The sequence below is a fragment of the Lactuca saligna genome, chromosome 2 (genome assembly GCF_052625555.1).
Source record: "Lactuca saligna cultivar CGN05327 chromosome 2, ASM5262555v1, whole genome shotgun sequence".
NCBI classification, from domain to species: Eukaryota; Viridiplantae; Streptophyta; class Magnoliopsida; order Asterales; family Asteraceae; genus Lactuca; species Lactuca saligna.
The window spans coordinates 160,779,789-160,806,461 of record NC_136418.1 but is presented as its reverse complement, the minus strand read 5'-3'; the positions used below and the strand labels follow the sequence as shown (position 1 = coordinate 160,806,461).

The following is a 26,673-nucleotide window of genomic DNA, read 5'->3' as shown; positions in this document are numbered from 1 at the left end:
CTAGGCAGTATCCGGTCGACAGGACCGAAGGGGTAGGCCAGCACCCAGATATGCTAGGGAGTATTTGGTCGATAGGACCGAAGGGGTAGGCCAGCACCTAAATATGCTAGGCAGTATCCGGTCGACAGGACCGAAGGGGTAGGCCAACACCCAGATATGCTAGGCAGTATCCGATCGACAGGACCGAAGGGGTAGGCCAGCACCCAGATATGCTAGGCAGTATCCGGTCGATAGGACCGAAGGGGAGGGCAGCACCCAGATATGCTAGGCATTATCCGGTCGACAGGACCAAAGGGGTAGGTCGGGCACCCAGATATGTCTAACAATATATGTATGTTATGTGATTGTATGGCATGTGGTACGATGTGGGAACTCACTAAGCTTCGTGTTTACAGTTTTGGTTTCAGGTACCTCTTTAGCGAAGGGGAAGGAGTTGGCGCAGTAGCAGCACATCATACACACACGCATTGGTTTTCCACACTTGGGATATTCTGAGATTGTAATCTAACCTATTACTATTTTATGATTTGGGTTTTCAGACATGGTATATTGATTTACGAAATGATATATTTTTACATAAATGTTTTTATAATCAGTTAATTAAAATGAATTTTTTGGACTCGAAATTTGGGACGTTACAGAAAGCATTGATAAAATTGAGTTTTAGATGGTTGATGAAATACCGGAAGGCAAACTTAGTTATAACGAATTGTAGAACATGGTTGAAGATGAGTCACCAAACTACAATGAATCGACAATGTTTGAATCCCAAGTTTCTCAATGTTAGTATTTTTATTTATTTATTCTTTCAATATTATTGTTATTATTGTCTTTGAGTTTAGGTTTTGCTAAAATTGAATTTCTATTGATATTGAAGATGATAAGAGTTGTTTTAGAAAATATTGATATGGATTCATTTAAATGAAGATTAAAAAATGATTAAAGTTTAGATTTTGATACATATATTTTAACATTGATGTTGTGAACTTTATTTTTTTAAAGATTAGAATCAAGACATTGTGAATTATTTTTATGATATTTTGTATTTTTGATATTTTTAATTAATGTTGAACTAAACACACTTATTATTATTGGTAATTTTGTTTTGCAGTTTATTTTAGTATTTTTTTTACTATTTTTTAATTTAAAATACAATAATGATGTTATCCGGTTCGTCCCGTTTTTTGGACCGATACAACAGATTGAACCGGTTAATCCATTGAACCCGTATGGTGGCTGGTTCGATGTTGGGTCTGATTTTCACAAAATTATTGTATACATTATGTGTTTTTTTTTATGGATTTTATATAAAAATAAAGTAAATAAAATAGTTTGAAGTAAAGTCAAAAGTTACTCACGGAGAAGGTATCAATTATGCAGAGATATGTGGTCCACTTGAGTCTACGCCTGACCGACTTTACATACAGCCCGTGTGACATAATTCTCTCTCTCTCTCTCTCTCTCTCTCTCTCTCTCTCTCTCTCGTCGTATTTGAGTGTGTGTGTTTAGTGTGTGAAAAATATTCTCTCCTCAATCGGGTAACCATCGTCTGTGAACTACTGTTACCAAGATTCAAGGAAAACCAGATCTTCATGTGAATTTAACGGAATAAAAGTTGAAACTTTAGCAATAATTCATGAGCTACCGGGTTGTTTTTCTTGGGTTTCGTCATCTTTGAAGAACATTTGATGAATCACATGGTCATACATCATCACCCTCTTCATCCATCCGTTTATCTATTTTTAGTAGCTTCTGTTCTTCTTATCAACTTATAAGTCAGTTTGGCGACAAAAAATGATGTCTGGTGATGGGTTCTCATCGTCTCCTTCTCTCACAGCTTTCATCCATGATCCCATCACAAACCCTAACCCTAATCCGTCAAGTTCAGCCAAACGAAAACGTAATCTGCCTGGTAACCCAGGTAAACCCCGCCAGCTTACAATCCGATTTCTTTCATGTTGAATTATTTGTTTTTTGCTTAATTGAGTTTATAGATCCAGATGCAGAAGTGATAGCGTTGTCACCCAAGTCTCTAATGGCGACGAATCGATTCGTGTGTGAGATATGCAGCAAAGGCTTTCAGAGAGATCAGAATTTGCAGCTTCATAGACGAGGACACAACCTGCCATGGAAGCTTAAGCAAAGAAACAAACAAGAAGTTGTGAGGAAGAAGGTTTACATATGCCCAGAAAAAAGCTGTGTTCATCATGACCCTTCTCGAGCTCTCGGTGACCTCACCGGAGTTAAGAAGCATTTCAGCCGGAAACACGGCGAGAGGAAGTGGAAGTGTGAAAAGTGCTCAAAGAAGTACGCAGTTCAGTCTGATTGGAAGGCTCATAGCAAGATTTGTGGTACAAGAGAGTACAAGTGTGATTGCGGGACACTCTTTTCCAGGTATAGATTTTCGAGTTTAAACAGTTATTAGATTCAGTTAGTATTCGAAAAAGACAATCTGAATCTGTGTATCTCAATAAACAACAACAGGAAAGACAGCTTCATAACGCATAGAGCATTTTGTGATGCTTTAACGGAAGAAAACTCAAAAACAGCATCTTTTCCGGTGGTTCAAACCACCACGAATTTCAATTTCCAAAGCGATTTGATGATGATGAGCGACGGTGATCGGGTAGGGAATCCACGGTTTCCGGGGATGTTCGGCGGGTTACAAAAACGTACGGACGAGAACGGGATAAGACCCAGATTACCTAGTTGGTTACACCACCATAACAACAATATGAATCCCCTCGAAAACCCGACAACTAATTCATCTTTTTTGGGGTCATCGAGCTCGAATAACAACCATGGTGGGATCGGGATATTATCATCAGAAATGATGCAGTGGCTGAGTAGAAGCCATGATTCAGTTGAAACTTTTACAGAACTGCCACAGGGATTATCCTTGAAAGAGGAGGAAGACAACAACAAAGGGGAAATGCAGCTGAATCCTTTGTATAGTACTTACGGTGGTTGTCCTAACATGCCACCGCCTCCGCCTCATATGTCTGCCACCGCCCTTTTACAGAAGGCGTCTCAAATGGGGTCCACAAGAAGCTGTAACAACTCCGGCGGTTTTGGGCTAATGGGCACAAGCGAACTCTCCGGGTTTACTTCTTCAAACCAAAACAGAAACAATGTCGGTGATAACTTGAATGATGGGATGATGAACGGCGACGGACTGATGATGATGATGATGATGGCGGGAGTGAAGCAAAACTCCGGCGAGGGAAACTTGACCAGAGATTTTCTTGGTATGGAACAAGAGCTAATCAACTTCAGTTGTTCGATGAACGATCCAAGCATAGGATTCAGTGGAAGTCAATGAGAGCTAATGGTTTGGTCATGAATCATGATAAAGTCATAAAGTACGTTCTGATCACCATGTTAGAAAACTTCAGTGAAAGCTGGACTCTATATGTATTTTGGAATATGATAAAAGCGAGCGACACAGACAAAATCCTATGAATTGTTAGGGTGAAGGGAACATGACAAAATCTATCTTGGTTATGTCATGTCTGATCTGATACGATCGTTTTTTCATGTACACTTTCATGACAATCCATTTCTTCAGAAGAAAGGTGGCAATAATGTGGTAGCTGCAAGGCTTTATCATGGTAACTTATGTACCATCGGCCTCTTTTTTATTTGCAATAACTTTTTTAATCATGAAAATTCATAAATTTTCCGTAAATTACTAAATTAACCCCTCGTAATCTGGGTTTTGCATGTAATTAAACCTTTACCAAATCACCCACCCATCAATCAATTTTCTCATATACCTGGAGCTATCAAGGGCATACATGTAAATATTTGACTATGTTTGGTTGGAATATTATGCGTATACACAAATATATATTGTGATATAATATATAGGGAATTGAAATAAAATAACGATAAGAGATATATGACAATATAATAGACTGTTAGGTTGGAATATTATTTGTATACATAAATATTTTGATAGAATATATAGGAATTAATTGAAATAGTGTCGTCTTGTATTCTTAGTTATTATTTAAAAAAATAAAAAACAATAATAAATAAATAAAATAAAAAGACAAAAATAGGAATCGTGAATAGTCAATATAAGAGGCTAATATATGTTTTTTAAAATAAGACCCCATAGATTATTAAAATATAATGAGTGACAAAACATAGGGAATAACATGAAATGCCGATATTTTAAACATGTCTGGTGTTTAATATAAAAGTAATACCAAAATCGTTGTTTTATAGATAGAATTTTTGGTAGATATTATATTTATTGGAAAGACAACACGTTATAAATTACTATCTCAAACAGTTGAAAAGGTTTATCATTATTAAATTATAATATCTAAACTTGTGTTCGGTTCTCGTGTTTTTTTTTTTTTTATATTATTATTATTATTTTAGATAAAACAGCAAAATTGTTAACAAACACTGATTTAAATCAAACGATGTTTGATTGTGCATCACCGGTTTGATTTTGGATCCTCATATTACCATCACCTACAACATTGATACCAATGAACCACTAGAAACCATTTGGTTTTTGTTGAATCCTCGTCACTTATCACTTCTTCTCCGATAAGCTGCATGAGTATTTCAAGGTCGCAGATTTTGGGTTGGATTCCGATGTCGATAAAAAAAAGAGATTGAAGATACCAAGAACTCATCTCGATAGCCATGAACCAGAGAAACAACAATCACATTACCGGTGAGTTTTGTTGAATGTCCATAATTTTGATTTTTTAAGCAAATCACATCAATTTATGGAGTATCTTTATAGACTTATCTTCTTTTCAGCTGGATGTGGTAGGTGACGGAGGCATCGCTTTCTCCTTAGAACACCGGTACCCCTTCTATAATCAACCGGTTGATAAACCTACTTTCTCTTAAGCATAATGAGAAAATAAAGGATATATATATATATATATATATATATATATATATATATATATATATATATATATATATATATATATATATATATATATATATAGAGAGAGAGAGAGAGAGAGAGAGAGAGAGAGAGATTAGTGGAGGTGGTGGAAATGGGTCGAGGTGGGAGTGGTGTGACAAAGAAGAGAAAAATGAGAGAGCATGAGTCTTGTCTCTTGAGCTATTCTCTATCCCATAAGATTAATAAGACCATTTGGCATGCTTTTCACATAGGAGTCCGTGGTTGACGTGGCCACGTACCAGTCGTGCACATTATCTCACCGGTTTGTGGTGAGTCATTGTCGTTGAATAAATGGATAGAATTACAGGGCTTTTCAATACCTTCACATGCATCTAAAGATAATTGTAATTATCGGAGTTAGAGCAAAGAAGTTATGATCGTCTCGAGCTTAAGCTGAAAAATGGAAAATCAAGAATTTATCGGAAAGTGTAGGCTCCTTTTGAAAGCATGAGGCGCCCCCGGCCTAGTGAGCTGCATGTTTTTTAGGGTTTTTGCAGGTACTTAAAGGTCATTAACCCTATGGGTTCATCATTTTCAGCCTCTACCTCCTTAGAACATCGCTAATGAAACATTTGCCTCATTTAAAGTGTTTGGAACTTATCATCTTTCGAAAATCCATTTTGGTAGTCTATTAATGTCTACTTGGAGCTTTCTTTTGGTGGTATTATGCTCTACAAGGAAGAAGAACAATAAAGATTGGTCTTTGAAGCTATGCATTAGAAGTGTTCAAACTGCATTCACCTCCTAGACCTTTGTAAGTCACAAAGTTCCAAGATTTATTATGTTTTATCTTTAGATCTAGGAATATATGGAGTTTTAGTCCATTTTAGTGATTTTTGGTCCATTGGTGGCTTGTTTCATAGAGTTTATAAAGCTCTTGAGCTTTTAATTGATGTTTGGGATGATATATAGTCATATGGTGGAATGGAGATTGCATGTAAGAGCTCTCTTTATTCTAAGCATAAAGAAAGATGGGTTTTTTTTTGCCATTTCTCAACTTTGAGTTTTAGATCTTGGAAGTTTGTGGTCTTATAATGGATAAAGTTGGAAACTTTATCCATTTAGACATAATGTTGATTCAGATCTAAAAATGGAAGACTTAGAATTATTAGATTAAGATAAGAAAGATGCATTCTTGGACCCTTTGAGACTTAAAGTCTAGATCTTGGTTGTTTAAACTAGGGGTGTGCGCGGTGCGGTTTGGTGCGGTTTCGAGTCAAAACCGCACCGCATATGCGGTTTGAATATTTTAGAAACCGCAAACCGCACCACAGATGTTCAAAACCGCATGACGCGGTGCGGTTTGATGCGGGCGGTTTATGCGGTTTAATTGCGGTTTGTGCGGTTTGATCAGTTGTTTAACATTAAATCTATCAAAAAACCAAAAACCTGGCCCGGTTAAAAAAACTGATTGCTTTCATTTTATTAAAACAAATACAATTTTTGAGTTAAATCGTTTTTAATAAATTGTGACTCATGTTACTATAGTTTTGTAAGTATCATTGTTATTGCTTTATATTGTCGTTATAATTGATATATTCTTGTAAAGCATGAGATCCTGATCTAATAGTGATTTAATGTTACATTATAGATATTTGGTTATTGTAAGAAATATATTTATATACATCATTTCTAAATCGTGATTTGAAGTTATAACAAAATAAAGAAAAAAATATATATATAACATACGGTGCGGTGCGGTTTGAACCGCAGTTTTATAAATACAAACCGCAAACCACACCGCATAGTGCGGTTTGATAAAATGATGAACCGCAAACCACACCACGAAATTCTAAACTGCATTATGCGGTGCGGTTTGGTGTGGTGCGGACGGTTTGTGCGGTTTGTGCGGTTTTTTGCACAGCCCTAGTTTAAACCATGGGAATGGATATAGTAAGAAACTTTATCCATTAAGTCACTTAAAAGAATTAGATCTTAGATTTGTGTCTTTGGATTTAAAGGATTAACTCATTAAACGCCAAGGTTGTTAAGTCGTGACGCGGAGGGTCATTGGCCACATCGCGGTGAATGAGAGATCCTGCGTCTATTTTGTCATATCCTTTCCATGATGCGACCAAAGGGTTGTCACGATGTGGTGAGCCTTTGATCGTTGACCGTTGACTTTTTGACCGGTTTCGATTTTGGTCAAACCTTATTAGAATTGAGTGTTTGGCTAAGGAATGGTTTTGGTTTGGCATTAGGAAGCTTGGGTCAACTGTTCTGTATTGAGGTTACGGTTGAGCTTCTATCATTTACCTCATGTGAGTTTTTTCACTAGACCTCATATTGCAGTATGTATCATTTGTGTGTTAAGATGTTGATATGCTGTAATGATTTGTTAGACTGGTAGATCTACTATGATTACTTGTGTTTGTTTGTTCTTGTATTTTCACATGTCAACATATTATGGTTGGTTTGAGGTGTTGTTGTAGTCCAAGATACTTAGGCATTCCATTTGATATTGTAGGCCGAAAGAGAGCAGTCCATTTAGATGATGTAGGCTCAAGAGAGCAATCTAGTTGATACTATGAGCTCAGGAGAGCAGTCCAACTATAGGATGTAGGCTCAGGAGGTGGTACAGCCCTGTGTTGTAGGCCTGGTGTGCATGCATTGTATATATATTGTGGTGTGAGGTGTTTTTGGGAATTAACCAAGCTTGAGGTTACAGTTGTGGATTCAATGTTTTTCAGGTACTTTAACAGTTCGTAGGAAGGCAAAGGCATGACTATATACACCCATCAGCAATTTAATGATTTGAGATTCTACGATACTTTTCCTTATAATTCTAATTTATGGATTTCAGTTTATAAAAAAATCGTTTTGCTTCGAATATAGCTTAATGAAAATGATTGTTTATGTCAGTTTAAAAATGAAAATTTTATTATGAAAATAAAGATGTTACAAGTTGGTAGCAGAGTCTCGGTTTGAGAGATTTAGATGAACACTTGTGTGAATCCAAACTCAAACTAGGATCCGAGAATTTGCACAAATGTTTTTAAAAAAGGATTTTAAGAAAAATAATGGGGTTAGAGACATAAACTCGGTTCCTTTTCAAGTTCTTGTATGTTGTTGCCTTGGGATCGTGAACATGAATCTCTAACTCAACTTTAATTTTAATAGGGAAGGTACGATGTATACATTCATTCGCAGCTCAAATAGGAAAGCGATTCTCAAAATATCCATGTGTATTGTATATATTTGCTAATATATGGATTGTTAGAAATGCATCCTAGTATATACGCTAAGGATATCTTCTGGAATTGTATTTTAGAATTGCCTGATATCTATAATGGCTTGTATCCTAAGGAGATGCTTGTTATGTGCTACTTGAATTTCATATTGATACTATTAGTTTCTAAGTGTTTTCTTTACAATTGTACATGATTAGAATTATATAGTTTTATAATGCTTGATTTAGCCATATTTATTGTTCCTTGTTTGGTTGTAGGCTTAGGGTATTATCATTTATTTGAGTGTCTATCTAACCAAGTATTATGTATGGCTTGCATACACGAGGAAACCAACAGTGTTAGTAGAGTCTACTAGCATCGTGAGAGCGTAGTCGAGGAGAATCCTAGGGTGAGAATCTAGGAATTGAAGCTTATGGCTATTTTGAGTATATAAATGTGTTAGTACACCTAGTTGTGGTCAAGTGTAGTGACCTATAACTTTAGGATGATGCCTGAGACAAATGTGAATAGGTGTGTAAGGTAGTATGGGTCGTACTACCGGAAGAACAAGATATATACGAGGATTAAGAAAATTCACGAGGCTACTAGGGGGCTGGTAGTGGCTAGATAGTATGGTATAAATCTAAGCTTATTGATATCTTATTTTTGTCTCTATCGGTCTTTCGGTTATGGTTGCTCTGGATGAGGGTGAATCTGGTGCATGTTTAGGCCTAAGTGGCCATGATAGTTTGGGCATGAATGGTGCAGACTTGTACGAGTTGGTGGATCCTAAGGCGTTGATGATATTTTTCAAAGTAGTGTCAGTCTGATTCACATGACTTAAGTAGGAAGTGATTGTGTTGGTCACCTTGAGGATTGCAACCTGAGGCTTGGGATGTCGATTTCTATGATGGTTTTATGTCTTACATGCTCCCATATTTGAAGGAGAAGAGACCGGATGTGTGTTAGTTGATAGATAGAACAAAGGGATGGTGTTCTTCATATCCGTTTCTGCTGTAATGAGGTCAAGTTCGGTTCATAGTAAATCGTTTCCGCCTTTCAGTATAAGGATGTTCGACACTTGTTTGTAATTTCGTTTGTTGGCCGTGATGAAATCCATATTGCAAGTCGAATCCTTGATCCAGTTTGAGATGATCAGGTGCCTCCAAGGAAGCATCAAGTTGTTACTGATTCAGATAGGGAGGTGTTATGGTTATGTTAGGACTGTTGGAGTTATTGCTTATGCATTTGCATGGGATTTATAATGTTTAGATATGGTAATGTTGGGGAAAGTTTCCAAGGTCTCCATCTGAGATTTGGATTTTCCTTGGGGTTTTTTGGTTATTATATGAAGGATCATCTTATGTTGTGTTATGCATTCCAAGATTCAAGGGTGGTATGTATCTGGTGGAGCCAGTCTAAGGCTTTGTTGTTTCAGACGTCATTCAGTGGTAGTTCGAACTCTAAGTGGGGGTCAATTTTGTGGTTTCATTACAATGAGTTAGAGGAATCTAGAGTTCAACTATGCGAGGTTTTTGGCATATCTTCTGTTGCATGAGAAGAGGATGGTACCATCAAAGTGATCGCGGTTAGGAAGTTTTCTCGTTGTGTTTCTTAAGGACCCGTCAGAGTCTTTCATGGTTAGGAAGAATTTAAGGATTAGTCAAAGCATGGGCGTAGAGAAAGTTGCCATCAAGATTAGATCTTCAAAGATGCATATGTTGTCCTCATAGTGGAAAACTGATGGACAAGGAACTCAGCATGGTCAGTAGTTCCTTTTATAGATGCCAGGGATTTTATAGATGAGTGTTTAAGCTACTTAGGTTGTGTATCCGATATAGAGAACATGGTCAACTGGCAGTATGGGTAACTTATCTTAGGTGAAGATGGGGACAATGATTGATCTGTTGATCAGCTTCAAAGTTCAATATGTGTACTTCATATAGGATTCATTCAACAATATACGAGATCGTCCAGTTTAGTTTGTCATTTCATTTTCGATTGATTGGTCATTTCGTTCATCGTCAACAATTGGGGGATCATTCAAGGGTTTTTGAGCAATAATAGTTCAAGTTGTAGTTAGTGTGTCAAACGTTCATCAAAGTTTTTTAAATTGTGTATGTGTACCCTGGTTGATTGGTTGTGGGATCTTTGTTTCTAAAAAGCTCTAGATTGGCGATTGTCCGGGGGTAAGGAAATTTTGGATGCTTCAGCAACGTTGTATAATTTTTAGGTATGACCTTGGGTCTACGTAGAATCCAGTTTGGCATGTCACATGGGCAGGGTTCATGTTTGGGTCGGTTTGATCACGATTTTACCTGTAATTTAGGTGAATTTGGAAATTTTTCTTTAGATATGGGAGTTCTACCGAGTTAGTTGTGTATTGTTGAAGGTCTATGCAGTTTTATTTAAGTTTTAGGAACCTTGTTTCGGTTGTTTAGGAGAATTTTTTTTGTAGTGGCTGAGGTTCAACATTTCGTTTAATAAGTTGGTGTTTCACCCTATGGTTAAGGTTGTAATGAATATGGAATATAGTATATTTGGGTTGGTTGTGTGTTCTCCTTGAGGGTGTGTAGTGTGGTAGTTCATTAAATATTGTTGTGAGGAATTCAGGTGGACAAAATAAGGTAGCCTAAGAACACTTTTCCCAACTTTTGGAATGGCCCTTGTTTGATTTATAGCCTTTGGTTAGAACAAATGATCGATTAACTATCTTATTTTCTGGTCACAAGCAATCATGTTATCATCTAATGTTGTGTTGGTAGTAATTTAGACTATAGTGGGGTTTACGTATTATTGAGTTGTATGGCTCATATTTTGGTTGGTAAGGGCTAGGATGGATGTTGATTGTGTTCCTATAGGTTGGTGGAATGATGATTATGTTCCTATAGACCCACTAAGATGCTGGCCATGAGTCTTCATGCTCGTGGTTGGATGATGGAAAGAACGGTGAAGAACTATGAGATTATAATTCTAATAAGTGGATGGTGTCACGACGTATTATGATCCAATGTGGCTATGAATTAGGTGGGTGGGACCTTTAGGTCTTGGTACGTTAGTCCTTTAGCATAGTTAGGAGCCAGAGCAATATGTTGTTATTAGGCTCAGTGATCAAAGGATGTAGGTCGTGCACTTGTAGGATTGTGACTTTTTGGAAAAGTCATGGTTGTTTATCGGCAGTTCCTTGTTGAGTTTCTTCTTAGTGGATCCTTGTTCGTTCTTGTGATAATAGTTTCAAGTGAGTTAAGTTACCAATGACGAAGTTAGTTATAATACTATTAGATGTTTTTGTCCAATGATCGTGCACGTAAGTTGTCATGGGAGTTAGGATGCCACGTGAGATTTTTATACTGAACATTGTTACGTTCATGGGATCGATTGGTTATTGATGACTTGGCAGGAAGTTAAGTGTGTATTGTGCTCTTTTGGGCATAATTCCCAGATTTGGGATTGGTTGAAATTCTCGATCGGGATGTTTTGAGTATATTTTTTGCATTTTGGTCGCCTAATCAAGGACTAGGGTTAAGTATAATGAATGGATGATCATTAGTCTTTCTATATGGGTTCTATAGTTTAGAGTGATGTGTTCCCAGCCTTGTGAAGTATATTCATGGAGTTGGTTTGTAGTTGTAGCTTTAAGAGTTTCTTGGTTTGGGTAGTTTTAAGTTATTAGGATGACTATTATCATCAGTTGAGCTCTGAGTAATATCTCGAGTTTTCTCTTTGGATTCTTTGATTTTAAGAAATGGTTAGTGGAATCATATGGATAATGTTGGTGCTATTTTTTTTGTTAAATTCTTACCGAGTCGGATTTCAAGGACGAAATCCAGTTTAAATGGGGGAGAATTGTAACATCCAGTTTCAGATGTTCCTGATTCTAGGATAGCGGATCGTGATTTGATCGAGTAAAGGTCTTGGGATTCAAGGGAATAGAGTTTATACCTTATTGGATTTTGATAATGTTGGTTAAGTGATTAAACCCTTGAATTGTACGTTGGAGCGAAAGTGATAAAATAGGAATAATAATATTATGTACTTTTGCATGTATTAATAAATAAATTTATGTATGCTTTAAGCCAAAAGCAAGTGGATAGAAGGCTTGTCAAAACCTACACGTCCATATAAAGATCACTGAAAATGGAGTTAGAACGAACAAGTTATAATCGTTTGAAGCTAAAGTTGAAAACCGGAAAATTAGCAATTTATAGAAAAGAGTGGGGAGCCCTCAGCCTAGTGGGCTACATGTTTTTTAGGGTTTTCGGGGTATTTAAAGGCCATTAACCCTAAGGGTTCATCATTTTCATCGTCCACCTCCCCTACAACACCTCTAATGAATCTCTGGCCTCCATTAAAGTGTTTGTAACTCATCCTCTCTCTTAAATCCATTTTAGTACTCTCTTAATTTCCATTTGGTGATTTATTTTGGTGGTTTTGTGTTCTAAAAGGAAGAAGATCAATTAATATTGGTCTTTGAAGCTATAAATTTGAAGTATTCAACCTGCATTCATGTCATAGACCTTTGTAAGTTACAAAGTTCCAAGCTTTATTGTGTTTTATCTTAAAATCAATGAATATATGGATTTTTAGTCCATTTTAATGAGTTTTGGTCCCTTGGTGGCTTGTTCCGTTGATTTTGTAAAGCTCTTGAGCTTTTGATTGATGTTTGGGATGATGGATGGTCATTTAGTGGAGTATAGAGTGCATGAAAGAGCTCTCTTTACTTCAGGCGTAAAGAAAGATGGGTTTTTTTGCCATTTCTCACCTTAGAGTTTTAGATCTTGAAAGTTTGTGGTCTTATAATGGATAAAGTTGGAAACTTTATCCATTTAGACATAATTTTGATTCAGATCCAGAATTGGAAGACATGGAATTATTATATTAAGATAAGAAATATACATTCTTGGACCCTTTAAGACTTAGGACTATTGCCTAGACTTTTTTTCCGCAGTTATCCTTGTTTGCTTAATATGGTTTTCATATGAATTTTTTTAACACCTGTAATGTTTTGTTATGAATACTTATTAAAGCTTTTGAAACTCTGGTTTTTGGTATCAAGGATGTAAACTCTAATAATTTTCCCAATATTTTAAATATTAAATACTTTAGAAAAGTACAGGTTGTTATAGTTGGTATCGAAGCTGTAGTTTAAGCGAATTAGGTTAAACTGCCTACCTAAGCTTACGCTATGTAAGAGAAAGAAAGAACCAAACTGTTTTAGGTCCTTTTCATTTAATACTTATGTAAAATTTAATTCTTATATTACATGAACCACTTTATTCATGTTAAGTGGTTTATGGTTCAAGTAATGGTTTATACTTGAAGAGGAGTATATCCGCAAAAGGGCGAAGGGACTTCCGTGCCTAGAAGGAATCCCTAGCCAGTCACTATGGGAGTTATTAAGAGGCATCTCGATGAGTTGAAAGAAAATAACTGCCAAGAGACGAAGTGATTTACTAATGCTCGTCTAAGGGGACCCGAACAACCCCTAAATATTCCTTAGGTTGCAACATTTGTTACGGGTGCACTGTATGTTGTAGGTGTACCATCTGTTGTAGGTGCCCCATTTATTATTGGTGTGTAGTCTGCTATCAACCCTTCTAGAACTCAACGTTCCTCTCATGTCACATTTCATTCATCCCAATCAAAGAAGAATTGATGCTTCTTCCGAGCATCCATGGCATTCAAGCCAAGTAAGTATGAGGGGAGTCACGATCCGAAGGTCACTATGAAGTGGATCATAGAAACAAACCGAGTTCTTTGACCTAATAGATGTCGGGATTATCAAAGAGTTATTGATGCCTGTCAAGTTCTAAGGGATCAAGCCCTTTTTGGTGGGAGATGGTATTGATGGGTTTTACATGTAATAATGCGGAAAAATCCTTATATTCTTAAGGGTACATTCAACCTACTTTGATTTATGTCATAACACTATTGAAGCAACATACTATTGAACACCAAAAGTTCTAAACCCTAATGGAAATTTGAAATTCACATACAAGGACATACCTCTAATTTATTACAGTAGAAAAACTTTGATTCCAACAAGATCAATCCACAAATCTCATTGAAAACAAGCTCCAATTGTGTGTGAGCCACTAATGGTTCACACCCACAACACAATAACCCTAGAAAGATTAGGGGAGAGAGGAGAGAGGATGAACTTTTGAATCTTCAATGGAGGGATACAGTGGCCGAAAATTCCTATGTATAAGGCCCTATTTATAGTTGATTAGGAAACATCTAGAAACCCTGATTTGAAAATAAAATAATATTATCTCGATTGATGCAGTTATCTAGTTCTTTGCTTATCTAAGTTTAGGCTTATAGGAACCCTTTTAGGGTCTCCAAAACCATCCATAAGAGGAGGGTTCTAGAACCTCATCTCAAATAAGCTTTGGAGCAATTACAACTCTAGTCTGTCAACCTTTAATTAATTCTAATTAACCTAAAATTGATTTCAACTTAAATCTAGTTAATTCTAAATTAATTACAACTATTTCTAATTAATATATATTAATCATATAACATATTAATAAATCATTTATATCTATCCAATAATCAATCTAGACAATTTCTTGGCTATGAGGGCAACCCAAAAAGAAGTTTACTTTTATTTATCAACATTATACCAATTTAGTTAGGACGTTAGACACCTTAATCCAACAGTCTCTGAATTAGATAAGTCATTAACTTTAATTGCAAGTACAACACCATATAACCAATAAATAGTAATTTCAAAGACACTACCAAATTTCTTGGTCTTAAGATAAGTAATCCATTATTCCATTGTTCTTCCCGATATCATATGAAAATGAGACATAGATTAGAATCAATCTCATTTTCCAATATTCTGTTTTCCGATAATCCCATTTTGTGATGACATCATTAGACTACGAATTGAACACATCAATTTAGTCTCAGTTAGGCCCAGAGTGATCAAGACGACATAGAAGATTCAGTAGGTTCGGAGCAGGCTTCAGACTGCTCAGAGTCGGCAGAAAAGCTATGCCGATAAGCACCGACCAGACCTGGAGTTCCAAGTCGGGGATATGGATCTCCTGAAGGTGTCGCCATGGAAAGGCGTTATCCAATTCAGGAAGCGAGGCAAGTTGGGCTCCAGGTACATTGGACCGTTCAGGGTTATAGCCTAGGTGAGCAAGGTGGCGTATAGGTTGGATTTGCCAGCCGAACTCAATCAGATACACAACACTTTCCATGTTTCTCAGCTGCGAAATTTCCTGGTGGACGCCTCAGAAGTGGTACCCTTGGAGGATATTCAGGTTGACGACAGCCTGAACTACATCGAGAGACCACTAGAGATTCTTGACAGGAAGTCAAAGGATCTGCAAATCAAGAGGGTGAATCTGGTAAAGGTTCAGTGGCAGCATCGAAAGGGATCGGAATGGACCTAGGAGCCAGAGGACGAGATGAGGGATCATTACCCAAAGCTCTTTCAGGAGCGAGCGGCAGACTTCGAGGATGAAGTCTAAAATAAGTGGGGGAGATTTGTAACACCTGGTATGTTTTCTTCAGTATATGTATTTTTTTTCTGGGACTCGACGAGTTGGAGGATCAACTCGTCGAGTAGGGACGTGGCTGCAGGCATTTTAAGTGACCGACTTGACGAGTCGGGAGACTGACTCGGCGAGTAGGTGCTGGTTAAGTGAAACCCTAAATCTGAGGGTTTGCACCCTATATAAACAACTTAACTCAACCTCCCTTGTCCCTAACACTCTCTTGAAAGCTTCATATCGAACCCTAGTTGTTTGTGTGTGAGTTAAGGACATTTTGGTGTTCTTGTGTGGATTGTAAAGCTTGGAAGGAAGAAAGGAGCTTGGAAATCGAGTTGGGGCTTGTAGATCCGGAGATCTTACTTCATTTTCAGCAGCTTCAAGGTATAATGCCCCCATCTTGACTCATGTATGTGTTTATTCATCTTTAACTTGGGATCTCCATGGATTTCTAAGTCATTTTTCGGATTTGGAAGTGCTGAGTGAGTTTTGACTTCAGATATGGGCCTTAAGAGGGGTCTCATGGCATATATGTGCCAACTTTAGGGCCATGAGAGCCCCATGCACATTGTAGGACACTTTATATGGATTTTTGAGCTAAAAACCCCATGCATGTGCATCAATTTTAGAACTTTACGTATAAAACGGACATTAGGAGGCCAAATCTATGGTTTTGGTGTGTTAGACCTCATTTAAATCAACTCTATGGAATTGGTCAAGGTTGTACTCGGCGAGTTGTTCTTGGCACTCGACGAGTCGGTGACCATTGTGCACCAAACCCTTTCGGTGAATGGGTAAGTGTTAGGAAGGAAGTCCCTTGTAGGTTTAGACGCGAAAAGGGACCTGGAAGCCATGGGACTTGGCGAGTGGTATGAGCAGACTGGGCGAGTCCATAACAATCTCCCAATCTTTGAAGATGGACTTGACGAGTTGTTCATACAACTCGGCGAGTCATAGACTGGACAAGTTCTTAAGTTCGAGATGAACTCAACGAGTTCAAGAAGGAACTCGACGAGTCAGATGAATATGGTCCCGATGTTATGATTGAAGGAGAACCCGTCGAGTTTTGCTAGACTCGACGAGTGGAGCCAGGGTTTGTGTGGGATTAGAGAAGCATGGACTCGACGAGTTGGTATGCCAACTCGACGAGTCAGGTCAACTGAATGTTGACTTTGACCAATGTTGACTTTGACTGAACTGGGACTGACCCTGTTTAGGGTTGTATGTGATATGTGTTGCCTTGAAGGTTGTCGTGTAGGGATCGAGGAGTCGTAGGGAGTCGACTTGTGTGCCGAGGATAGTTTAGACACTGCACGACATTGAGGTGAGTTACCTTCCAGTATGGGTGGGTCTAAGGTCACAATGTCGGCCCACTAAAAAGGGGTATTTAGAAGATAATGGTCTTTGTGATAATTATCTTGGTCTGGTTATGTGTTGGTTATGAGGTTTATCTGAGTAGTATGTTATGTGTATGGTAGGGATTAGTTTCCCTGACAGTGGTCCTTAGGACCCAAAGGTAGGTCAGTACCCGGATATGTCTGACTCTATGCTTATATATGTTGATTGTTTGCTAGTAGTAGGGGGTGAAATAGTCCCCAGCTACCGATTGAAAGATACCGATGTTGGTTACCGGATGAAATATACCGATGATGGTTACTTGTTGAAAGATACCGATGAAGGTTACCGGTTGAAAGATACCGACAATATTATATGATATGTGGTATGATGAGGGAACTCACTAAGCTTTGTGCTTACAATTTTGGTTTTTTTTCAAGTACCTCTTCGTCGAAGGGGAAAGAGTCGACGGTGTAGCAGCGCATCACAAACACACACACACACATGTTTCCGCAAGAAGTTTTTTAGGACTGTACTCTGATTTTCCATACTTATGACGTTATGGTTTGAAATACAACATTATGATTTTGTAATGGAATGTTTTATTGATAATGTTTTGGTAAAATGTTTATTAAATGCATTAATTCAAAAATGAAGTTTTTCACCTTGAAAATTAGGTCGTTCCAATATATATATATATATATATATATATATATATATATATATATATATATATATATATATATAGACACACACACCAAATACACATACATTCTCAATACATATATCAAATACACATTAACATCATACTTATACCAAAAACACATACTTTCACATACATACAAAATAACATCATACTTATAGCAAATACACAAATTTTCACATACATACACAAATTTTCACATACATACACAAAATTCATATATATATATATATATATATATATATATATATATATATATATATCAAATACATGCATATACCACATATACATAAAATACATATTATACACATATAGATACACCAAATACATATTTTCATATATATATATATATATATATATATATATATATATATATATATATATACCAAATTGAAATACATATATCAAATACACATATATTTTGCAATTAGTATCCAAAATCACAGTAAATAGAACATGTATGGGCCCGAAATCAACAATTGTGTGATGGGGATGGTAATCGTCGCCAGTGATAACAACACCCGGCGGTAGCCTTGGTCACCGTGGAGGAAAAATGTATTCTGAAACATTTTTTTGCAACTAATCCCAAATACAAGTAGAAGTCGATAGTAAAAGAGAAGGAAAAAAATGAGGAAGGAAAACATGAACCAAGGAGGAAATCAACAACAACAGTGGAATCATCGGAGATGTGGAAGTGGGAGTTTCTAGTGGCAAATTAGCGTCGCCGATATGTATTCTAGCCTTTAGAAAAGTCGATTGAGCAAAAATCATCGGAGGAAATGGAAGAAAACGCACACACAAATGAAAGCTGGAAGCAGAAAATCGATGTTATTTGCATCGACCATTAGCGGCGATGGTTAATAGCAACTGCAATTACCCTTTTAACGGCAACAATTACCAATAGTGGCGACAAGTACGAGCGAAAAGATGTCGCTTCTTTTTTTCGACCTTTAGCGGTGATAATTATTTGTCTTTCGCAACGACATTATATTGTGAGTATTGGTTTTGTGTAAAAACGAGGCCCCATCCGTTGGATTAGATACTCGATTGGACGATTGAGATTTACAAGAAGGGGATAACGCGGATTCAATCCACAAGACATTATCGGCGACGCCTTTAGCGGCGACAAATTGTTGAGTCACTGCTAAAGGTGTTGTCTATAATGCCTTCATTTCTTGTGTGTGTATGTGTGTGTGTGTGTCTCAAGGTTCTAAATAACGTAAGGCGTGACTTGGCGTCAATGTCAAGCCTCAAGTTTTTCCGATCATTAGCGAGTCATGTCGTTTGTAAGGCGTGACTTAAGGTGGTAATTTTTTATATAATTAATATTTGTATATGTATTTTCAACTATTATACTATTTTATATACACATATGAGTTAAGGCGGTGTCTTGGTAAAGCTTGACGGCAGACACAAACCTTGGAGTCATGACGAACTTTTTAGAGCACTGGTGTGTCTATATATATATATATATATATATATATATATATATATATATATATATATATATATATATATATTATTAATTATATACAAAGTTGTCACCTTAAATCACGTCTTACAAATGACATGACTCGTCACGACTACTAAAAAACTTGAGGTTGAACATTACCGCAAAGTCACACTTAGCGTTATCTAGAACCTTGGTTTTTTGTTAGCTTTTTGTCATTAATTGTTGTAACAGTTCTAAAAACCGGTTATATTTGATATAAATTTATATTTATATGGCAATATAATTATAAATTAATAAAAAATCGTTATCTTACATCACGTTTTGAAAACATCATGGTTTTCTTTGGCTCGTAAAGCTTGAAGTTTTGCCTTGATGTCATGTCACATTTTTAGAACTTGATTGTACATAAACTTTTTATAAATTTTAAAAACCAAAAATTTATTTCAATCTTAGTAGTATATATTTCAACAAATATAACCGGATCACGAAATAGAAGATATATAGGTACATCGTCATAACACTACCCTCTTAATCACAATCACCCAAAAAAAACACCATGCAAAGGGAATGGATCGACTGTCCACATTCGGATGTGGCATAATCGAGACCATCTGTTATAAATAAAACATTATGATGATAGCAATTGATCCCCGAGTCAAGCCATGCAAGTCGCGACGTAAACCTATTCTCCCGACGGAGTTGGCACTAGCCTTACCGTCGCCGGTTGCCGTAGTATCCTCGTCTCCGGATTTCTTTTTCTTATCTTTCAGTGGTTCAGGTGCTGGAGCGGCTGCAGGAGGTTGCGGACCAAACAAGCTCATGGGCAAAAGCACCTTGTCCACTTGATACACAGCAAGTGAACCGTCCGTGTAAATTGCATTCGCCACCGTGGCATTAACAACGCCGGTGGTTAGATTCACCTGGTTGCCGGAAGTGGTAATATTTAACGGAAAGTTATAACTGGTACTATCTCCGGCCTGCGTCCTCAACGGATTGCTAAGGGTTTGGAACTGTGAGGTGGAGATGAAAGTGGGAATGACATGGAACTGAACCAATTCGTCCTTTTGTTGATCGGAAAGAGAGTTGAGAGTGCCGACGCTGAGGCTGGAGAAGGCGTTGTCCGTGGGTGCGAATACAGTCATGCCCTGTTTGGAGTTGTTGAGTTGGGTGTTGATTTGGTCACCTACCTTTGTTATGGCAAAAAGACGGATTAGGGTGGTGAATTGGCTGGCTTTTTCCAAGATTTTGGTGATATTAGTTGGACCTGGTGGTCCGGGAGGTGGTGCTGACTGAGCTATGGTGGTGGTGATGGTGGTGAATAGAAGGGTGATACTGATTAGTAGCAAGAACTGGAAGGAGTACTGAAAATGCGATGTCATTTTGTTTCACTTTTTGGAAGAAATGAATGATTAGACTTAAGGAGTGACATATAATGGAATAAGCGATGATTTTTTATATATGGTGAGGGTGGGGTAGGGTGGAGGGTGGGGGTGGGGGTGGGGGTGGAGTAATTTTTGGGTGAGATGGGGCTATTTCTAGCTGGAGATGTTTAAAACTTTTAAGTTTGGTAATGAGTTGCAATTTTAGTTCAATTGTAATTTCAAATATAATTTTTTTATAATATTAGTATTAATTATAATAGCTATATTTTTTATATAATACGATAAATATAAAAAAATATATATTTTAAAAATAAGGGTGTAGAAAAATCACTTGGTTAGTCAAAGTAATTCCGACCTCAATGTAAAATTTTACTTTGATTTGTATGTTTTGGTATTCGTATATATAACATCTACTTGTCCTCAATGTAGGCATGTACACTCTATTATCTTTTAAAGCTATGCTGCATATATATTGTTTTCTGTTATTATGTTTGCTATATTTTGCTACATAATATGATTAATATCAAAGTCCGATAAAGTTTTCCTTTGGTTTTAAACGCATAAATTGCATGACTCGATCATCAGTGCAATATGATTAGCAGGGCCGGTCCATTGTTTTTTATTACCCGGGGCGAGATAAAAAAATTATGCCCTTATATGTGTAACGTACAATAACAAAAACATATAATCAAACAAATGTAATAATTTCTAATATAAAAAATGCAGTAATTTTTATAATCAAATAAATAACACAACCAAAATATACAAAAAATCACCTAAAACGATGTCTTCGCGCATTTTTTGAAGCGAAAACATCTCTTATTTTACAATAATCAATATTTTTTAGAAAATCACTTTCAATACTTAAAATTGCTAATCCATTCAATCTTTCTTGAGTCATGGTACTTCGGAGATACGATTTCAAAAGCTTCAATTTTGAAAAATGTCTTTCTGCGGAAGCAACCGTAACCGGCACCGTCAATAATATCTTATATGCAACCAACACATTAGGGAACATATCCATTCTTCTTGCATACTCCATTATTTGAATAGATGTCCAAGGACTTCGACTTTTGTATGCTTCATCCGGCAACATTTTCTGCAAAAGTTTTAACTCAATGAATAAACCATCTCCATCAATATCATAATCTTCACCATTTTTCAAATTGGACTCAAGATTTAAACAACATTTCTTTAATTCATCATCAACTAAAGAAACTAATTTGGAACCATCAAACAAAAAACCAAATATCGATTCAAAATATTGCATTTGTTCAAATCTACTTTTTAATTGAACAAGAGCCATATCAACAAGAATAAAAAAATAATCTCTTTTAAATGCTTCTTGAGAAGATTGGTGTTCTCTTTCGGTATTTGGAATTTCATCAAAATGTTGTTTTCTTTTTTTATTGCGTTTTTGAGGAAATTCGGGTTTAACTTTAACACTATTTGCTATTTCTTTTGCTTCACTAATAGCAAAGTCAAACCCACTTTCCCTATATTCTTCAAAATAATTAATTAACCCTTCTAAATTTTTTACAGCAACATCAAGAAGCATTTCTTTGGATTGTAACTTTTTGCTTACCAAATTAATTTTGTACAAAATATCATACCATATAACTAAACTTAAAATAAATTCAAAACTAGAAAATTCACCATTTACTAGTGAATCAGCATCTCTACACACTTGTCCATTATCACTTATTATAGATAGTTTTTTTAAAGCTTTTCTTATTTGATAAAATTGTATTTTTATTGCTTTAACACATTCAATATGACTTTCCCAACGAGTAGCTGATAACGATTTAAGTGTTAGATCATCAACAAACTCAAGTAAAACACTCCATCTTTTGGTTGAATTGGAAAAAACATTATAAAGCGTTTGACATGTACCAAAAAAAGTTTTTGCCTTTTGGCAAGAATTTGCCATATCACACAAAACCAAATTTAAACTATGACATCCACAAGGCATATAAAAAGCTCTATTATTTATATCAAGCAATCATTTTTGAACACCTTGGTGTTTACCTTTCATATTTGCCCCATTATCATACCCTTGACCACGAACATAATTAATATCCAAATCAAGAGATTTTAGGGCATCTTGTAAAACATTAAAAAGACCAAGACCGGATGTATCTTCTACAATTAAAAACTCTAAAAAAAACTCTTCAACTTTTAATGGAACACTTTCCAAATCTACACATCTTATAATCAAAGTCATTTGTTCTTGGTGACTAGCATCCGGAGTGCAATCAAGAATTATAGAAAAATATTTTGCCCTTTTGATTTTTTTTATAATTGCACATTTTACCTCGGATGCTAACATTTCAATTAATTCATTTTGAATTTTATGACTAAGATAATGATTATGTGTTTCTTTATCTTGAATCATTCGAAAATGTTCTTTCATTACCGGATCCCACTCCACAATTGATTCAATTACACTTAAAAAATTGCCATTTGAGTTTTCATAAATTGTTTCATTTGTACCACGAAAAGCCAAGTTATTTTTTGCTAAACATTTTACAACAGAAATAATTCTAACCATAACTTCTTTCCAATGTTCGGTATCTTTTTTTATCATTTCTTGAATTTCTTTGTCAATTGTTTCGTTTTTATTTAACCTAATTCGCGTTTCATTCCATGTTCTTAAATTATCCATATGATCGGAACTATTTTCATGTTGTTTTAATGTTTCACTAAGATGCTTCCAATCTTTAATTCCTTCGGTTGCCAAACTACTTTTAGTTCGATTAGTTTTAAACAACTTACAACAAAAACAAAAAACTTTATCAAGTTCTTTTGAATACACTAATCATTTTCTATCAAAAGAATCACCATTTCTTAATTTCCGAATGAAAAAATCAAATGAAAAATGTCTACCAAGTGAATCTTTTGGAAAAATTGTGTTGGTATCAACTTCTCTATTTGGCCCTTTTTCTATTAGTAAATCTTTCATTTTTGAATCTAAATCATCCTATACTCTAGGATCAAAAATATTAAAATCACTTGGTTTATCTTTATCAAAAAAAATCATTTTTTTCAAAATCATTGGAAATATCAACCGAATCATTGGAAGTACTAGGTGGAACATTAAAATTATTAACCGGATCATTGGAATTTTGATTTCTAACAAAATATTTATTCAAAGACCCTCTTAATTGATTAGCCTCTTCTTGTTCTTTTCTTTTTCGTTTTCTATTTTGAGCACCCGATAGTTGTTTTCGGGGAAACATATTTAAAAATCAGCAAATAAAAAAGCTAAGCAAAGAAAAAAAATCAATAATTCTAGTTATAAAAGTTAAGCAAAGAAAGATACAACCTGGCCAAAGTTTTCATTTTTATTTCCCACTTTGAAGATGTCAATAATCTGAAAATTAAAACATACAATCAGAAATACAAATCCATTTTCAACAACTACTGACTAATAAGTAATAACACTACAATGAAATAAATATATACCTTTCAAGATTTCAAAATAAACAAAAATCAGCCTCCCAAGTCCCAAGTCCTGATTCACATCACGGAAACAAAAACAAAACTTTAGATAATTCAGAAACTGTGGTTGATGTTCATACAGAAATAAAAAAAAAATCATTAGAAGAAAAATAGAAAACTTACCCTAATAAGTTGAAGAGCACAAAATGAGAACTGAAAAGAGAATTCAGAAACTGTGGTTCACTTCGTTTTCTATTTGAAAACAATTGAAAATTCCAATTTCCAAATCTGCAACTCAAACAACAAATCACAATATTCAATTAATCATATTAAGAAAAAAGAAACAATGATTGAAGAAAACTCATAGACTCACAGTCAATTGAAGAAAACTCACCCAAAATTCGAGTTTATCAGAATGGAGAATATAAATTGGCAAATTGCAATCAGAAGAAAACTCAGTAACTCACGGTTGTGTTTGATTTCTTGCCTTCTTCACTGGTTCGTACTTCCCTTCGTTTGTTGTCAGTAATTACTAATTAGAAATCATCAAAGATTTATTGATTGAAATTGAAAGCATCGGCTGAATAAGAAATTGATTGAATAAGAAATTGAGAAGAAGATTGAATAAGAAATTGAGAGGTCAAGATTTATTGATTGAAATTGAAAGCATCGGCTGAATCGGTGATGCTCACACAACAAACACGTTGAATCCATTCGACCGTTGTTCGACCGACTCCTCATCTCCCGACTCCTCATCTCCCGATTGCGCTAAATCGCTAATTCACTTGGCGCTCAAGATCGCTGAATCAGAATGCGGAATGGCGAATGCCCTAATGCCGACCGCGACTTGCTGGACTGTTAGAGTAATTGTTGGACTATTAGAGTAATTGGGTTTAATTTTTGGGCCAAAATTATATATATATTATAACTTACTAGATAAAAAATATACCCCCATTTTTTTGATGCCCTGGGCCTAAGCCCAACTTGCCCATGTAGTTGGGCCGGCCCTGATGATTAGTCATCTCCAATCTTAGCAATTGTAAAAGTCAGAAAATTTGGTTACACAACTTGTGTTAAACAGCATTAGTATAAAGCATTAGAATAATATATTTATTCATTTGTATATGATTGTCTTGATATCAATGAATAGTTCCTTTTTTTTGGAAATGATGATAGTTGGTTATTGTCGTTTTATTTGGAAATTAGTGGGGATTAAATTATTAAAACACCCTCTCAAGAACTTAATTATAAAGGGACCAACTTTATAGATATACTTTGCTTAGGAAAGTGGGAAACACAAAAGTTAGATATCATGAGAAGGGCCACACATTTGTAATAATACACTATTATATTGTGATAACTGATATGTTTCGTCTAACCAACTTATAGGATTCCCTCAATTAATTTTTTAAGAAAAATGTTTTTATACAAGTTTTTTTTAGTAACAATGATACCGTATTATTCAATAATGTTGATGTTTTTCACACAATAAATGATGAATATAAGTCTTTACATTTAGTTTTTAACAAGATAACTATCTTTGCAGCCAAACTTACTTGTTCCACCATATGGTTGGTTTGTGAACAATGATCTATGTTTTCTTGAATTAACAAAAAATATGTTTTTTTTTTTTTTTTTTTTTTTGAAGTACGAGATATCAACATCTAATGCCTTGAGGATGTTTGATAAAATGTTTAAGAGAAGTAACCCATGTTCTTACTTCTTATCCGTAATCCGTTTCAACTTTCTGTGGCTTTTTTTTCTCTTTCGTTATTGCGTTTAACTTTAGTGCTTTAGTCTTTGCCCAATCCTAAACGTAATGGTTGTTTTGTGAACGACACACCATATCTTTGTCATCCTCCTTTATCAAACAACACCAATGACCAAACCATCTAGGTGCGAAATACGATTACGTATCCTATAGGCCAACAGGACATAGTTGGGGTATTGTTGGTTTCCTTTAATGGATTGGGCTATATCATTGGACTAGTTTAGTGGGCTAATCTATCTACTAGTGTTGTGGAAACGGTTAATATACTATTAGTATTCTAATATCTTATTCAATGGGATTATTTATTTTATTACTTTAAGTAACCATTTACTTAATTTAATAAGTCATTTGAATTGATTTATATTTACCATGTAATTTGTTTTATTTTAATGAGTTTGAAGGAGTTTGTTATTTGAAAATTATTTTTTCTTCTTTTATGAAATATGGTTTTGAATTGTGATTATGAATTTGAGTTATCAATTGTAAACGATTGTAATCATTATATGCATAGATAAATGCTTTTAAAGAATCGATAAAATTTTCATGTCTCTTTAAAGTCCTTTTCGAAGGAAAAGAATGTAGATTGACTATTTGTTTTAACTCTTTTTAGTAATTGTTGATTAACGATGTAAAAATATTGCATATTGATAGTTTTATTTAGATTTTTGATATATTATAACTTTGAACATAATTATCTTTTTTATATAGTTTTGTAATTTATATAGTTTTTTTTTTTAAGTTTTGTTTCCCCCTGTTTAATGTTAGTGGTCAAGTTTCGCTCCTGATGGATATGACATTGATTCGCTGGGCATATCATACCAAAATAATAATATTATTATTAAATTAAAAATAAAATAATAAATAAATAAACCCTTAAGTGACTTGATCTACTTGGGTACAAAACTGGTGACTACAAACTACCCAAATCATTACATCAACCGGATAACATGTTGTTGTTTACCATT

The 26,673-nt window shown here is 35.4% G+C and overlaps 2 protein-coding genes and 1 pseudogene across 4 annotated transcripts; 1 reads left to right on the top strand and 2 right to left on the bottom strand.

Annotated features, from left to right (window-relative positions):
* The first annotated feature begins 1,438 nt into the window (after positions 1-1,438).
* Positions 1,439-3,688, top strand: LOC145032431 (zinc finger protein JACKDAW-like). 3 transcript variants are annotated; one of them, XM_078981241.1, is made up of 3 exons: positions 1,439-1,921; positions 2,007-2,394; positions 2,485-3,688. In XM_078981241.1, the coding sequence occupies exons 1-3, from the start codon at positions 1,795-1,797 to the stop codon at positions 3,320-3,322; spliced, it is 1,353 nt and encodes a 450-aa protein (XP_078837367.1). In that variant the 5' UTR covers positions 1,439-1,794; the 3' UTR covers positions 3,323-3,688. The 3 variants fall into 3 exon arrangements, with proteins under 3 accessions (XP_078837367.1, XP_078837366.1, XP_078837365.1); XM_078981240.1 differs by having other exon boundaries at positions 2,001-2,394; XM_078981239.1 differs by having other exon boundaries at positions 1,440-1,921; positions 1,995-2,394.
* Positions 3,689-19,535: 15,847 nt separating this feature from the next.
* LOC145032430 (fasciclin-like arabinogalactan protein 11 pseudogene) lies at positions 19,536-20,531 on the bottom strand (annotated as a pseudogene).
* Positions 20,532-21,268: 737 nt separating this feature from the next.
* Positions 21,269-22,426, bottom strand: LOC145030308 (uncharacterized). Its single transcript, XM_078978696.1, has one exon. It carries the CDS (start codon positions 22,424-22,426, stop codon positions 21,269-21,271), a length of 1,158 nt encoding a protein of 385 aa, XP_078834822.1.
* Positions 22,427-26,673: the final 4,247 nt, after the last annotated feature.